Source organism: Macaca fascicularis, chromosome 7 (genome assembly GCF_037993035.2).
Source record: "Macaca fascicularis isolate 582-1 chromosome 7, T2T-MFA8v1.1".
Lineage (NCBI taxonomy): Eukaryota > Metazoa > Chordata > Mammalia > Primates > Cercopithecidae > Macaca > Macaca fascicularis.
Genome location: NC_088381.1, coordinates 133,250,137 through 133,267,898, shown reverse-complemented (window position 1 = coordinate 133,267,898; position 17,762 = coordinate 133,250,137). Strand labels below are relative to the sequence as shown.

General features: G+C 41.6%; 2 protein-coding genes across 22 annotated transcripts in view; one reads left to right on the top strand and one right to left on the bottom strand.

Moving 5' to 3' along the window:
* FUT8 (fucosyltransferase 8) overlaps positions 1-17,116 on the bottom strand; it is a 342,625-nt gene extending 325,509 nt beyond the window's left edge. For 13 of the 21 annotated variants that reach the window (XM_073997545.1, XM_045396594.3, XM_065548935.2 and 10 more), the window contains exon 1: positions 15,772-16,202. The gene's annotated coding sequence lies outside the window, so the exon portion shown is untranslated. Of the gene's footprint in view, positions 1-15,771; positions 16,203-16,987 lie in introns of those variants that run through there. The other 8 variants (XM_065548940.2, XM_065548937.2, XM_073997544.1 and 5 more) reach the window with 1 other exon arrangement.
* Positions 15,268-17,488, top strand: LOC135972001 (uncharacterized). The gene has a single exon (XM_073997547.1). It carries the CDS (start codon positions 16,304-16,306, stop codon positions 16,640-16,642), a length of 339 nt encoding a protein of 112 aa, XP_073853648.1. The 5' UTR covers positions 15,268-16,303; the 3' UTR covers positions 16,643-17,488.
* Positions 17,489-17,762: the final 274 nt, after the last annotated feature.

Here is a 17,762-nt window from a genome sequence, read left to right as displayed (position 1 = left end):
CAAAACAAAAAACTAAAGCAGCAAGCAGCATAGTCTTGTACCTCTCTTCATAACAAGTTTCAATCACTTTTGAAGCTCTACCTCACAGAATTATTCAACTGGCTTTGTTCTCTTCAAAAATCTTTATTAACTCAGCATTTAAGATTATCCCCACCCTCAGAGTTGTATGCATGAACTAAGAAATGCCCAAGAAAATGTTTAATCATCCATCTTGATTCTTCCAGACAATCCCAAATTTGTTCATTGCTGAATCATCCATTAGACCATGTCTTAGTCTGTTTGGGCTGCTATAACAAAATACCTTAGACTGGGTAACTTATAAATGATGGAAATTTATTGCTTACAGTTCTGGAAGCTAGGAAGTGCAAGATCAAGATTTGGTGTCTGGTGAGGGCTCACTCTGCTTCATAGATGGCATCTTCTCACTGAGTCATCACATGGCAGGAAGTGGGGATTCAAGCTCCCTCAGGCCTCTTTAATAATAAAGGCACTAATCCCATTCCTGAGAGCTCTGCCCTCATGACCTAAGTACCTCCTAAAAGCCCCACCTCATACAACCATCAAAGTGAAGGTTAGGTCTCAACATAAGAATTCTGAAGAGACATTCAGACCACAGTTGACATAAGCCTCATTTTTTTGATCCAGAAAAACACACACACACACAGTGGCTACATTTAAGAGGAAAAGTTAATATATCTTTTAAGAAAAGGTCAGTGAATGTCTACCCAGCTGTGAAAAGTGGGATATAAGAAAGTCAAAATAATTCATTTTATGGAGGAAAAAAACAGAGGACGAGAGGGGACAAGTGGTTAACCCATGTTTATATATTTGGTGGCAGAGCCAACACTAGTATCCAAGTCTCCTGATTACAAGTTCAAAGCTTTTGTACTTTATCCATTCAGTCCCATTACTAACCAGAATTATGCTAAATAAAAGGAGTACACAAAAGACTACATATTGTATGATTCCATTAATATTAAAAATCAAGAAATGGCAAAACTATGGAGACAAAAATCAGATTCAGTGGTTGCCTGGAGCTGGGGATAGGTGTAGGGAGTGACTGCAAATGGACAAGAATGAGCTTTTGGAAAGATGAAAGTTTTCTAAAACTGGATTGTGATAATTGTTGCACAACTGTATAAATTTACTAAAACTTGAACTATGAACGTTATGGTATATAAATTATACCTTAATAATGCTATTTTTAAAATTACTAAGAAGGAATTCGGTATATAAGGAACTCAACTCAATAGCAAGAAAACAAATAATGCAATTAAAAAATGGGCTACAGACCTAAACAGACATTTCTCACAAGAAGACATATAAATGGCCAACAGGTATATGAAAAAATACTGATTAATCATCACAAAAATGCAAATCAAAACCACAATTTTATATCACCTCACACCTGTTAGAATGGCTATTCACATAAAGACAAAAGATAAGTATTGATGAGGACGTGGAGAAAAGGGAATCTTGTACACTGTTAGTGGGAATGTAAATCGGGACAGCCATTATAAGAGAACAGTGTGAAGATTCCTCAAAATATTAAAAATAGAACTACCATATGCTCCAGCAATTCCACTTCTGGGTATACATCCAAAGGAAATGAAATCAGTATGTCAAGGAGGTATCTGCACTCCAATGTTCGTGAAAGCATTATTCATATACATAAGATATGGAGTCACTGTAAGTGTCCACCAATGGATAAATGCGTAAAGAAAATGTATTATGTAGGCCAGGCACGGTGGCTCACACCTGTAACCTCAGCACTTTGGGAGGCCAAGGCAGGAGGATCACGAGGTCAGGAAATTGAGACCATCTTGGCTAACACAGTGAAACCCGTCTCTACTAAAAATATAAAAACAAAATTAGCCGGGCGAGGTGGCGGGTGCCTATAGTCCCAGCTACTCCGGAGGCTGAGGCAGGAGAATGGCCTGAATCCGGGAGGCGAGCTTGCAGTGAGCTGAGGTTGCGCCATGCACTCCAGCCTGGACGATAGAGCGAGACTCTGTCTCAACAAAAAAAGAAAGAAAATGTGTTATGTGTGCATGTGTATGTGCATGCATATACACACAGGATTTACATTAGCTTTTAAAAAGTAAGACAATCCTGTTGCAGTTTAAATACGCCATTCTGACATATTGACTATTTTGAGTCAAAGGCTTCTGAAAAACAGCAGGTGTAAGATCACTCTGACCTTCCTTCTATTTCTTAAAAGCAGATGAAATTCCCATGTGAAAGATGTCCTCCTTAACCTAAAAGGAAGGCAACATTTTTATCATCAAGGACGGGATATGGAGACCAAGAGAATTCCATACAAACTTTGTTAAAATAACTTCTATCTTTTAAGCCTCCCCATATAATCCAGTTTATTTTTCATAAGTTACTACCCTTTGTCCAATTCAGTATGTAAGTATTCAATTCTAACTGGATCTTTGGGTCTTTGTTTCCTTATGAGGGTTCCTGTGCCACATAAAACTTGTATTGAATAAATTTGTGTGCTTTTCTCCTGATAATCTATCTTATGTTAATTTAACTCTGAGGCCAAGCCAAAAAAAACTTTAAAAAGGTGGAGGTAAAGTTTGCCTCCCCTTTACACTGTTATGTGCAAATAATATGGATGAACCCAAAGGACATTATGCTAAGTAACATAGGACTGGCAGAAAAAGACAAATACACGTATTACATGATCTTACTTATATATGGAATCTAAAAAAGGTGAACTCGTAGAAGCAGAGAACAGAATGGTGGTTGCCAAGGGCTGGGGTTAGAAGGAAATGGGGAGATGTTGGCCAAAGGGTTATTCAGGATGAGTAAGTTCTAGAGATCTAATGTACAGCATGGTGACTACAGTTAGTAATACTTACTGTACACATTAAATCTGCTAAGAAAGTAGTTTTGTTTTTTTTTTGAGACAGAGTCTTGCACTGTCACCCAAGCCAGAGTGCAGCGGCGTGATCTCGGCTCACTGCAACTCCGTCTTTCAGTTTCAAGCAATTCTCCTGCCTCAGCCTCCCAAATACTTAGGATTACAGGGGCACGCCATCACACCCAGCTAATTTTTTGTATTCTTAGCAGAGACGGGGTTTCACTATGTTGGCCAGGCTGGTCTCAAACTCCTGACCTCGTGATCTGTCCGCCTCGACCTCCCAAAGTGTTGGGATTACAGGCATGAGCTACCGCACCCAGCCAGAAAGTAGATTTTAAATGTTCTCACCACACACACACACAAAAAATAACTATGTGAGGTGATGGATGTGTTAACTAGCATGATTGTGGTAAACATTTCACAATCTATACATATACCAAAACATCAAGTTGTATGCCTTAAATATACACAATTTTTATTTGCAGCACTTTGGGAGGCCGAGGTGGGCAGATCACCTGACATCGGGAGTTCGAGACTAGGCTGACCAACATGGAGAAACCCTGTCTCTACTAAAAACACAAAAAAAATTTGCCGAGTGTGGTGGTGCATGCCTGTAATCCCAGCTACTCGGGAGGCTGAGGCAGGAGAATCGCTTGAACCCAGGAGGCGAAGGTTGTGGTGAGCCGAGATCATGCCATTGCACTCCAGCCTGAGCAACAAGAGTGAAACTCCGTCTCAAAAAAAAAAAAAGAAACTCTAATTTTTTTTAGCTCTAAACTCTTAGAGCTCTCAGGGCTTAAAACTTGAACAACACAGGTTTGAACTGTGAGGGTCCACTCATATGCTAATGTTTTTCAATAAACATATTGATAAATTTGGGGGAGGTTTGTGACAATTTGAAAAAATTCATAGATGAACCATATAACTAGAAATATCAAAAAAGTAGACCATGTGCAGTGGTTCACACCTGTAATCCCAGCACTCTGGGAGGTCGAGGCAGGAGGATCACGAGCACTGGTGTTCGAAACCACCCTGGGCAAGGGCAACATGGCAAAACCCCGTCTCTACAAAAAACACAAAAATGAGTCAAGTGTGGTAGCATGCACCTGCAGTCCCAGCTACTCGGTAGGCTGAAATGGGAGAATCGCTTGAGTCAGGAGGCAGAGGTTGCAGTGAGCTATGACTTAATCACGACATTCCAGCCTGAGTGACAGAGTGAGACCCTGGGTCAAAAAAAAGAAAAAGATGGGAGGCTGAGATAGGAGAATAACCTGAACACCAGAGATGGAGGTTGCAGTGAGCCAAGATCATGCCACCGCATTCCAGCCTGGGTCACAGAATGAGACTTCATCAAAAAAAAGAAAAAAAGAAAGAAGTATGTCATGAGTGCTTAAAATATATGTAGATACCAGTCTATTTTATCATTTACTACTACAAAATAGATACAAATCTATTTAAAAAGTTAAAAATTGTCCCAACTTATACCACACACTTAGCCATACATGGTGCCATTTGAATCTGAAACCATGTCTCAAAAAGGCAAAGATACAGTATTAAATCATAACTAAAATCATAACTACATAAATTTAACTGTACTACACCCTGTACTACTGAAATAATTTTGTAGCCACCTCCTGTTAATGAGGTGAGCTCAAGTGTGAATATTTGCTTAAAGTACCATGTGACATTAATCATCTCCAAGCAAGCAGTTCATCTTTCCGATAAATTGTATATTCCAGTAAAAAGTGATCTCTCGCGGTTTCTTCATGTTTAGTACGATACTATAAACCTCTACTATAAACCTTGAATGACACCTAAGTGCCACTAGTGATGCCGGAAGTGCTCCCAAGAAGCAAAGAAAAATCATGGTATTACAAGAAAAAGTTGACTTGCTTGATACGTACTGTAGATTGAGGTCTGCAGCTGCAATTGCCCGTCACTTCAAGATAAATGAATCCAGCTTAAGGGCCATTGTAAAAAAAGAATTCATGAAGCCATTGCTGAAGGTACACCAGCAGATGCAAATATTGTGCATGTTTTGTGAAATATTTTTTTTTATCTCATATGGAAAATGTAGCTTTTATAGGGGTACAGGATTGCTATAAAGAAAGGCATCCCTATAAACTTTAGTAAGTTTCAAGAAAAAGCAGTCATTATACAACAACTTAAAACAAGTGGAAGGTGAAGGCTCTAAAGCTGAAGAATATAATGCCAGCCAAGGATGGCTTGATAATTTTAGAAACGGGTTTGGCTTTAGAAACGTCACAATAACAGGAGAAGCAGCTTCTGCCAACCAAGAGGCAGCAGACGACTTTCCAGATGCCATTAAGAAAATCATTCACTTTGGGAGGCCAAGGTGGGCAGATCACGAGGTCAGGAGTTTGAGACCAGCTTGGCCAATATGGTGAAACACCGTCTCTACAAAAAATACAAAAATTAGCCAGGCATGGTGGTGCACACCTGTAGTCCCAGCTACTCAGGAGGTTGAGGCAAAAGAATCACTTGAACTTGGGAGGCGGAGGTTGCAGTGAGCCAAGATCTCACCACTGCACTCCAGCTTGGGCGACAAAGCGAGACCCAGTCTCAAAAAAAAAAAAAAAGAAAGAAAATCATTGAGGAGGCCGGGTGCAGTGGCTCATTCCTATAATCCCAGCACTTTGGGAGGATGAGGCAGAAGGATCGTTTGAGGCCAGGAGTTCAAGACCAGCCTGAGCAACACAGCGAGACCCTGCCTCTACAAAAAATATTTTTTTAATTAGCTGGGGGAGGGCATAATGGCTCACACCTGTAATCCCAGCACTTTGGAAGGCCCGGGTGGGAGGATCACCTGAGGCCAGGAGTTTAAGACCAGAGTAGGCAACACAGTGAAACCCTGTCTCTACAAAAAAATAAAAAATATTTAAAAATTACCCAGGCATAGTGGTGCACGCCTGCATCCTAGCTATTCAGGAGGCTGAGGCAGGAGCACTGCCTAAGTCCAGAAATTTGAGGCCGCGGTGAGCTATGATCATGCCATTTGCATGTCAGCCTGGGCGATAGAGCAAGACCCCATCTCTTAAAAAAAAAAAGAAATATGGAGAAAGAATATCCGCCTAAACAAGTTTTTAATGCAGACAAAAGTGCCCTATTCTGGAAAACAATGCCATAAAAAACATTCACTAGTAAGGAAGAGAAAAAGCACCAGTATTTAAGGCAGGAAGGGATGGGCTAACTCTACTGTTTTGTGAAAATGCAGTGGGGTTTATGATCAGGTCTGCCCTTATCTATAATGCTACAAACTCCCAAGCCTTGAAGGGAAAAGATAAACACCAGTTCCCAGTCTTTCGGTAATGCAACAAAAAGGCCTGGGCAATGAGAACCCTTTTTCTAGATTGGTTCCATTGATGCTTTGTCCCTGAAGTCAGGAAGTATCTTGCCTGTACATTCTTTTATTATTGAACAACACCCCTGGCCACCTGGAACCCCATGAGTTCAACACCAAAGGTGCTGAAGTAGTCTACTTGCCCCCAAACACAATGTTTCTAATTCAGCTTCTAAATCAGGGGGTCATGAGGATCATTGGACACAGTACACTACAGAAAGTACTGTCAACTCTATGAAAGAGAATGCCAATAAAGAGACGTCATGGAAGTCTGGAAGGATTACACCACTGAAGAAGCCATCATTGTTATGGAAAAAGCCATGAAAGCCATCAAGCCTGAAATAATAAATTCCTGCTGGAGAAGACTGTGTCCAGATGTTGTGCATGACTTCACAGGATTTGTCACAGGGCCAATCAAGGAAATCATGAAAAAGACTGTGGATATGGCAAAAAAAAAAAAAAAAGTAGGTTAAAGGGTTTCAAGATACAAATCTTGGAGAAATTTAAGAAATAGACATCACACAAGAGGAATTTAAAAAGATGATTCGATGAGTGCTTCCAATTCAGCACCAGGTGATGCAGAAGGAATGCCAGAAAACAAAATGACATTAGACAGTCTGGTAGAAGATTGTCTGATTGTTCAAGACTGCTTTTGACTGTTCATGACATGGATCCTTCTCTGATATGGGCACTGAAACTAAAGCAAATGGTGGAAGAAGGATTGGTACCATATGGAAATGTTTTTAGAGAAATGAAAAAGCAAAAAAGAGAGAAGTATGACGTATTGTCATAAAGTTATACCACGTGTGCCTGCCTCTCCCGCCTCTCCTTCCCCCTTCCACCTCTACCATGCTGAGACCAACAAGAGCAATTCCTCTGCTTCCTTCTCCTCCTCAGCCTACTCAATGTGGAGACAATGAGGATAAAGACCTTTGTGATGATCCACTTCCACTTAATGAACAGTAAATATACCCTCTCTTTCTTATGATTTTCTTTTTTTTTTTTTCTGAGATGGAGTCTCACTCTGTCACCAGGCTGGAGTGCAGTGGCGCAACCTTGGCTCAATGCAACCTCCACCTTCTGGGTTCAAGCAACTCTCCTGCCTCAGTCTCCCTAGTAGCTGAGACTACAGGCACATGCAACCACGCCCAGGTAATTTTTGTATTTTTAGTAGAAACGGGGTCTCACCATGTTGGCCAGGATGGTCTCAATCTCTTAACCTCAAGATCTGCCCGCTTTGGCCTCCCAAAGTGCTGGGATTAGAGGTGTGAGCCACCATGCCTGGCCTATGATTTTCTTAATAACATTTTCTTTTCTCTAGCTTACTTTAAGAACATAGTATATAATACATATAAGGTACAATGTGTTAGTTGACTATGTCATCGGTAAGGCTGGAAGTCAATAGTAAGTTTACTAAATTTTTGAGGAGTCAAAAGTTACATGTGGATTTTCAACTTGATGGGGGTCTGTGCCCCAAACCCCGTGCTGTTCAAGGGTGAACTATATATGCTGAAAAGTGTCACTAAAATATGAAGAAACCAACTTTTCTGTAAACTTTAGATGCACTTCCCTGAATGATTTCCAAAAGTTGGGTACCTTATTTTCCAACCGTGCATTTAGGCATGGACACAGCAAATGACAGGTACTATACAAATATACATACAGAAATGAACACATGATCCCTATTAAAACATTTTAGTTATTTATCATCATTTCTTTTTAGGTACTTCCGTACTATTCTAAGTAAGCCTCTGTAGACAGTCATAGAGAGGATGTGTTCTGGCCAAGCTTGGTGGCTCACACTTGTAATCCCAGCATTTTACGAGGCCAAGCGAGGAAGATCACTTGAGCCTAGGAGTTCGACACCAACCTGGGCAACAGAGCAACACCCCATCTCTAAAATAAAATAAAAAATAAAAATAAAAAAAGGATGTGTTCTTTTCTTTGTTATCTAGTCTGACAAAAATTTCTCCAAAATAGACTTCTTTGGTAATTTTATTTTCATTACATCTTTATGCCATTATAACCCAAACACTGATCTTTTTTTATTATTAAGAAGAACTATTCCTAATTGCACATTACCAGGTTTCTTTAGTTCATTATTTGGTGCATCCTCAGTAGGTATACATCTTTTCGGCTCACTCAGCATTGAGAACATAATATTGTTTGTTTACTTACAAATTAAAAGTAACATATCTCTCATCCTATGTACACTTGACAACCTGAGAGGTATCAAGCAGATACTTCTAATATTTGAACCTTAAAAATAAGCAGAATTTTAGTTGATACAGGGCTGGATGTCTGTAATTATGTCAGGAAGCAATCGGGATTATCAGTAAACCTACATTTCTCATGCTGTTGAGGGGGTCAGTTTACCAAGGACAAGACAGGATCTTTTGGCCTCAAGAATTTCAGTTACAACCTGCCTAACCCCTAGAGTTTCACTAAACTTCCTAAGACAAAAAGAAAAACCTAAAACTTATAAAAAGAAAGCAAATTGTTTACCCTGGCTTAGTTCTAATTGTAAAGAATCAACTTTCCCAAAATTATAATCTTTTGACATTTGGCAACTGAACGAATTAAAGTTATTCAAAGAGCTCAAGACATAAAAACTAATACGACTTCTATTATGTATTTTCTCCTTCAGGTGCCAGTACAATTCCATGTATTGGAGAAATTGAGTAAGTCAGATCCCAATTGATTAGGCCCTAAGTATCAAATACACTTTCACCTTGTGAACTCACAGCAACTGTCTTAAACCTGCTAACAGCACTCTCATGAGTGGAGAACACTGTGTCTCATTTTTAGTTTAATACGTTAGTTCTCTTCAATGGACACAATTTTTTTTTATAGTAAGAGGCACATGATTTATATATTTTTTACAGTAAGAGGCACATGAAGGTTAGAATTTGTTTTTGTTGGCCGGGCGCGGTGGCTCAAGCCTGTAATCCCAGCACTTTGGGAGGCCGAGGCGGGCGGATCACAAGGTCAGGAGATCGAGACCACAGTGAAACCCCGTCTCTACTAAAAATACAAAAAATTAGCCGGGCGCGGTGGCGGGCGCCTGTAGTCCCAGCTACTCAGGAGGCTGAGGCAGGAGAATGGCGGGAACCCGGGAGGCGGAGCTTGCAGTGAGCCGAGATCGCGCCACTGCACTCCAGCCTGGGCAACAGCGTGAGACTCCGTCTCAAAAAAAAAAAAAAAAAAGAATTTGTTTTTGTTTTTGTTTTGTTTTTTGAGACGGAGTTTCACTCTTCTTGTCCAGGCTGGAGTGCAATGGCACGATCTCGGCTCACCACAACCTCCACCTTCCGGGTTCAAGTGATTCTCCTGCCTCAGCCTCCCAAGTAGCTAGGATTACAGGCATATACCACCACGCCCGGCTAATTTTGTATTTTTAGTAGAGACCAGGTTTCTCCATGTTGGTCAGGTTGGTCTCCAACTCCTGACCTCAGGTGATCCACCTGCCTCAGCCTCCCAAAGTGCTGGGATTACAGGCATGAGCCACCACACCTGGCCTATAAAATCATTTTTAATAAATATTAAACGCTATGCAACTGAAGTTCTTCTAGTCTCTTGCCTACCACCTCAAAAGGAAATGAAATCATTATAATAAACCTATTATAACATAAAAACTAATGTTTTACCTGGAAATGTTCTATGAACTCTAAGAAAAAAGGATACTGTAAAGATGGTCAATTCCCTCATTTCTTACCATTGCTAGAAGAGGATGACAAACAAGGAGAAAAAAGGAGGGAAAGAAAAGAACTGAATAAATCTCCTTCATCTCCAAATAAGGCAAGCTCATCAACCAGTACGCTCCTCTCTCTCTCTATCTCCCTCTCTTCACTGACTGCCCCAAGGTCCCAGACAACACAGAATCTACAAATTATATTTGTCCACTTTACCACTAATTAAGATATTACTATCAATTGTATTAAACAATTATAAAAATGATTATTTAGATTAACTTATGGAATGTTGACTTAAGTCATTAAATAACATTGCAATGCTTTTATTATAGTTTTGATCATTTGTAAATATTGTTTATACTCTAAGCAAATTTATTCTGGTTCTAGATATTATTAGAATTTGATATCTCATTTAAGGGATATTATAGAAAAATCAGTCACAACACTGATAAAAATTTAAAACTCATTCATTGTGCATTGAAAGTCTTGATCAAATAAGACTTAGACAGATATACAGGTTCATTTTAGTTACATGTTTAAGGTAATTAAGAGGTCTCTCCCATTTTCATTTTACTTTTGTTCAAGTTTACAATCAGAAAGTTATAGCATTTATGCACTTTCAAGTTTATATCATGAAGTTTATTAATTAGAAAAACTAATTCTAACTTTCTTCATGTGCCTCATCGCTACATGATATAAACTCATTACTCAGATTCTAAAGTAAACATTAGCTTAATTTTCCATTTTCATCTAAGAGTAATATCAATGTTTCATTACTTTATAATGTGAACTTTATACTGACCAGTCATCGAGGCTGTAACAAAATCTTTCAAGTTCGTTTTCATATTTATTTGGTTTATGGAAAAATAAATTTAAAAAATCCAAGTTATAAAATACAACAAATACAGTGAGCATTTCAGTAGTGATCTTTAAAAGTTTTTCTTTTATTTCAGTGCTTTGATGAACAAGTTATACTACAGAATGACTACAGAAGAAAAGGCAGAATAGCAAAGGCAAAATTTGAACCACATTAGCACTACCCTTATATTTGGTATAATTTGTGAATTAAAAGAAGATTTATAAATTCAAAACATATTTCTCCTTCACATTGTCATTTTCTGACCAAAAAAAGACTACCACAAAGAGATACTTTTTTTTAAGTAGATGGGTATGAAAATTTAAAATGAAATTTGCCCTATAACTCTGCTTTCAGTAAGAGTACAAAAGTAACCCTTATATTGACAAATATGGCATAATTCATAGGTCCTATTTGCTCTTCCTCCATCAAAAGGAAAATGTGTAGTATCATATAAAGTTTATATGGGTTTTATGTTCAGAATATTGTAGATATCAAGAAAAACCTTCGCCTGGTGGGTGGTAAGGTTAATTTTATTGGTTTGATTTCCCATTATTCCAAATGGAAGACTGTTGGATGATGGTGGGTAGCTGGGGAAAGGAAATAATGACAGGAGATTAGAATGAGAAGAGAAAGTTGGGATTTGAAACTAATCAATTTTTTAAAAATCTTATGACTAAGCATGGTAGCTCACGCCTGTGGGAGGCCAAGGTGGGATGATCACTTGAGGCTAGTTCAAGACCAGCCTGGACAACATGGCAAGACCCTCTTTTAAACTTAAAAAAAAAAAAAAAAAAAAGGCCGGGCGCGGTGGCTCACGCCTGTAATCCCAGCACTTTGGGAGGCCGAGGCGGGCGGATCACAAGGTCAGGAGATCGAGACCACGGTGAAACCCCGTCTCTACTAAAAATACAAAAAATTAGCCGGGCACGGTGGCGGGCACCTGTAGTCCCAGCTACTCAGGAGGCTGAGGCAGGAGAATGGCGTAAACCCAGGAGGCGGAGCTTGCAGTGAGCCGAGATCGCGCCACTGCACTCCAGCCTGGGCGACAGAGCGAGACTCCGTCTCAAAAAAAAAAAAAAAAAAAAAAAAATCTTTTTGATAAAATAAAGGAGCCGGGTACAGTGACTCATGCCTGTAATCCCAGCATTTTGGGAGGCCAAGGTGTGAGGATCACTTCACCCCAGGAGTTCAAGACAAACCTGGGCAACATACCAAGGTCTTGTCTCTACAAATAATAAAAAAATAATTACCCAGGCATGGTGGCATGCACCCGTAGTCCCAGCTACTCCAGAGGCTAAGGTGGGAGAATGGTTTGAACCAGCGAGGTCAAGGTTGCAGTGAGCCGTGATCACACCAATGCACTCTAGCCTGGGCAACATAGTGAGACAACATCCCACCCCAATCTCAAAAAAAAAAAAAAAAAAACTAAATAAAATCAAATCTTAAATCTACATGTCCCCATATAATATTCTTCTGTTGGGGATTTTTTTAAAGATTCTTTAAAAATCAGTTGTAAATATCTTTTACTTTTAAATATGTTTAATTGTTTCACTATAACAAGCTACAATGTGAAAACAATTCAAACTCCAAGAAAGAAACTCTATACTATATGGTAGTGAAATATAAGCCAGAGAATCAATAAGAGGATGCTACACTACTGTTGAAGACCAGAAGTTGATATCTCCTTTGAAAAGGATCAACAGAAGCAGTATCGATGCAGGGTACAAAAACTATAATAAAGCTGGATGTGGTAGCACATGCCTATAGTCCCAGCTACTCAAGAGGCTGAGGCAGAACGGTTTGAGCCCAGGAGTTCACAGTCAACCTGGACAAAATAGCAAGATCCCATCTCTTTTGGAAAAAAAAAAAAAGGTAGCATAATAATAATACTTTTAGTTTCAGAGTTGTTTAAAAATCTTAGTTTTATGTTTAGTAAAGTAACTATTCAAGTTTTTTTAAGTATTTACTCTCACGATTGTAAAAACTTTCTTTTACATTTATCAATGTGCTATAATATGAAATGATGTATCCACCATTTAACTAAATCAAGAGATTTATTAAATGTAGATTATCATAAATCAAAAATAACCATTAATGAAATGGAAGAGTCTATTTACTTTATCAGCCTTGAGATTCTATTTACATAATGAAGAGCTATTGATAACAAACAGCCCAAACACTATCTGCAAAAAAACTAATATTCCAATGATTTTAATATACATATAATTATCAGTTTCTAGGCTTGGATTTAAAGAATACCTGAATGGTCAGAAGTAAATTAACATACCTAATTTATTACAGTTTAGAAATCTAAATGAAATGCCACAGGCCACAAAACAACTGCTTCATATTCAAAGGCACACACTCAATTTGGTAGATCAGCTGGACTCACTGCATTATATTGCAGGAGATAAGGGTTAAGTGACCTGGGGATACTGTTCTCCAGATGTCTAAAGGGTCCATTTTTTTTATTGGAGTTATCTCTACTTTAAAAAAAAAAAAAGGGAATTATACCTACTTTTGATAAATACCTAGCTTACCACACAATTAATACCTTCGCCCACATAAGATTCTACTTAAAGCTTTGTTTTTGAAATTTTAGGATTATAGCTATTATAAAAACAAAATTTAAGAACACACAACATGCACAATGGGTCAAGAATACATGCCTTCTCTTCTGATGAATAGCACAAGAAGGTTAAGAAAATACCATAACATACTCTAAGTTTGGGGATACATTTTAGAGATTTTTAAATGAGAAATCCAATAAATCTTTCAGCATTCAGCTTTCCATTATTGCGGCTCATGAAAAGATTTTTTTAACTAATTTGTAATACACAATATATTCACTCCACAAATAACTATGTACATATATATGCCCACATCAATGTCTTACTCTTTTAATTAAAAATTTATGTTTCTCTTGGTCATAAAAATCTGGTTTTAGGTGTTTTAAAAGTTCAAACAGCTATTAAGCTATACTTTGCTTTGGCACTAGCTCCCCCTCCAGACCAACGTACTAATATAACTGCATTTTAAAAAATAATAATAAGTAACAAGTTTTTCCAATTCACCAGCAAATTTTAAGATTCACCATTTTTAAGGACACTCTAATTTCGTCAAAATAACTGGTAAGAATTTGCAACAAAACAATGCAGGATGTAATCAGAATTACTGTTGTTGTTTTTTTTTTTTTTCAATTCTATACATCTTAAACAGAACTGATTTGTAGGAAAACAACTTCAGGTGACTTTCTAGTTAAATTCAAAAATATCCTCAAAATATAACCTATATAATGTCATATTTTATGGAAATTATTTTGAATCACTATCCTATTAAACAAGATACTCAAGTTAATTCACAACTTGACCAAAGATACGTTTTTGCATGTTTCTGCAATCCATGCAAGTTTCATTCCAGCTGTTCAGCTCTTGAATTCAAATAGAATTCTCAATTTATAAAGCAGCAAAAAGAAAATCCATGTCTTGGAACTACCTTTGTATGTTCCTTATAGCCTATTCATCTCTAACTCCCGGCATTTTTTACACAATGAACCTGTAAAATCACAATTACAAATGCTTGAATTCCCACCTTCTCACTAGTACTGTAGTATTTATAAATCAAGTTATTAAGATTTTCTATACACATAGCAGATTTCACAAGGACAGCAATGTACAGGGCCTTATTATTTGGCATAGGGTTTTAAGATGTTTTTACAGCTATTTTAAAGAGCAGAGACTACAACTCCATTATTTCTTATATATCTGATATACTGTAGTGGTTAAATAGTAATTTCTCTCCTAAAATACTTTATATATGATGCACCTATTTAATGAATTAGCCATAAAACATGGAATGTAAATTTAATCAAGAAAATAAATATTCACCTAACCGCAGGAATAACAAGAAAAAAAAAACTATAATGAAACCTGCCAACAGTTTTCAGAGGCAAGTCAGTTAAGTCAGTTACTTCAGATGCGTTTAACTCTAAACTGACACAAAAGTTGTGTTGAATTTGTTCCGCAAAACCTTGAAATTGGGGATTATCTACTGGAGAATCTGGCTTTTCTTGGGTCCACCTTCCTGAGTGGGTTTAAACAAACTGTAAATAATTCAAACACAGGAAGGAAAAAACCACCACCTCTCCGTGCCTTTAACCAAGGCCTCAATCTATATTATACCGCAAAACGCTAAAATAAAAGCTCATCAGGGACAAACCCTAAGCATGACACTGCCACTTAACTTAAATACACTGCGTCTCTGAAAATTGCAATCCCCACTGTGAAGAAAGAACAGGTGCTGCACCCGACAACCCACTCAATCTTGCAGGACAAACCTCCGAAAACGGATAAATATGGACTCATTTAACCTTCCCAAATAAGTTGAGACACTCAAAAGCCGCCAGCTCGTCATTTGCACATCAAAAGGGAGTACAGCTGCACTCAAGCCTTTAACTGCCCAGCACGGTCCCTCGCGGATCTTTGTGCGGGTCCACTCCCTGCTTTCTAGCCCAAGCAGCACTCAGAGAGAGCCCATAACGCACGGGCATCTTCCTCCCCACAGACCGCGACTCCAGGGACCGAGCTGCTGGCGAAGGTAAGACAGGTGTGGAGGGGAGACGACGAACACCTCCCACCCCCGCCCCCATCCATTCTCCTCCTCTAGGTTTTGGCCCCTGCCCTAGGCAAGGATGCGCGACGCCGAGGGCAGCGGCGCCGCAGCTCCGAGTCCCGGCTGGAGAGGCAAGCGCCCCTCATCCTCTGCCTGCGCCCCCGGGGCTGCGCCAAGGCATCCGCCAGAGCGTCCCGGGGGCTCCCTCCCCACTTTTCCGAGAGCTGCTGGTTAACCGGCAGCAGTTGCAGCAACAGGCCCGGGGGTCGCCTGGGGAAACGAGCAGGGACAGCCGCGGAGCCTCCTCAGATCCCGCGCGCAGCCCAGCCCAAGACCCCGAGGCGCGCGGGGCCCGGCTCCCAAAACGCCCCCTTACCCGAGGCGGGAGCAGAGGCGGTCTTCGCCGTTCCCCGTCGCAGCTGCAAAAGCCACAGCCCTCAGCTGCAGCTGCCCCACGCTGGGGGAGTGGGAAGGGTGGCTGGGTGGAGGATGCTACTCCCGACTGAACGGAGAGGAAGAAACGGAAACAGGAACCGCCGCCGCCGCTTAACGGAGCCTTCGGCGCCACTGACTGAGGCAGAGCGCGAGGCGGCGCGAGCCGGGCAGTCGCTGACAGCGCGAGACCGAGAGCGAGCTGGGTCTAGGGCGCGCGACCCCAAATAGTGCCGGCCCCATTCCGCGGGGAGACGAAGGGACGGGTCGACTGGGGCCGGGAGGAGGGGGCGGGATGGGGAGGGGGCCTGGAGCGGAGGGAACCGGCTCCTCCGGTCGGCCGGAGATAACGCGCGCACGCGCCGGAGAGGCTCTGACAAGGAGCGCAGGCGGGGAAGCCTCGGCCAGCGCCGGCGTGCGCGCGCGAATGGGGGCGCGCGCCCCTCGGCGTTCCTGGCTTCTGGGAGAGGGCGCGCATGCGCCGGCCGCTGCCACCTACGGCGACCCTGGCATGTGCCAGGGCTTCTCCCCGCCCCCTTCCTCGCTACACCCGTGGAGAGCGTAGCAGCAGCATCCACCGCCTAGCAGAGCCGCGGGCCACAGCGGGACGGCACAGTTCCAGCAGGGCAGCGGCTGCGCACGCGGGCGCCGGCTCGCACATAGGCGTAGGCCGCCCTCTACCGCCTGAAGGCCGGAGGCTGAGCGGGGCGCGAGCGGATCCCGGATCCCGGGAGGAGAGCCGCCTCCTGAGAATGCCGTGCTCCCTACAGCGCTGGGAACGGACCGGCCCGTGCCAGCTCAGTCGGCTGCCCTAGGGGGCACCCGCACTAGAGGTTTTGAAGCTGGCTCCTTGCTACTTTTAGGGGTGGGAGCTGCTGCTGCTCAGCTCCTGCAGCCCGCGTTTGGCCGCTTGGCTGCAGCTTCCAGCGCGATCCTACAATGGCATCGCTCCCCCAGGAGACTCAGCGAAGCCCTACTTTATCTTGTGAGAGCTGTTTCCACATTCACTCTAAGAGAAAGACCGCCCCCCCACGAGGGCCTGAGTTCGATGCCCGGCCTCTCCCGACCCGCGGCTGCGACAGCCCCTCTGAGGCGGAAGTTTATTCAGTACGGGAAAGAGAACAGCGAGGGGAGAGGCTTTGCCCTAGGATGTGTCCTACCCGCTCGGACTCGGAAAATTCCCGTCGCCCGCGATGCAGAGCAGTGGGCCGAAGGGCTGCCTCAGAGCAGCCCAGACCGCCAGCTGAGCGGGAGGACCTGAGCGCGCCGCCCCAGCACACAAAGTAGTCGCGGGCCGAGGGGTGCCGCCGAGGCCAATCAGAGCCGCGCGCCGCGTGAGTGGAGTGCGAGCCGGCCAATCAGAGGGCCGGAAGATGAGCTTCCCGTTCCAAACTCTTCCCTGTAGCCTTGGGACCCAGATCCCAAGCCTGGGGCGCTTTACGGTGGGAAAGCGAAATGGTGCCCTGAAGACAAGAATCATTTCTCAAGGCTTGGGCATTTTAAAGTACATACTGGGGACACTTATCCCAAAACAAGTAGCGGCGGCCTTTTAGATGTTAAATATTAAAAGATCACGGAAAAGAGATTTAAGAGGCAGTGGCCTGTCAAGATTGCAATCTGCCTAATAGTCAATAAATTCACATATTTATTGAGAATATGTACCAGGAACTCTATCTTCTTATGTGCCAGGAACTCTATCACAGATACACAAATAAGGTACTGCTGATTCTGAACAAGAAAATCCCTTGTCCTCAAGCAGCTCGGGTTCTGAGGGAGGTTTTGCTAGACCTTGTGACTCGTATTTATTGTCAGCTCTTTAAACAAAAAGCACTCTATGAAGTGCTGTACTTTACAGTCGTTTTTATGATTTTTATCTCCCTGTGAGAAAAGAAAATTGAAAGGAAAGTAGAGTGACTTATCCAAGATCACACAAAA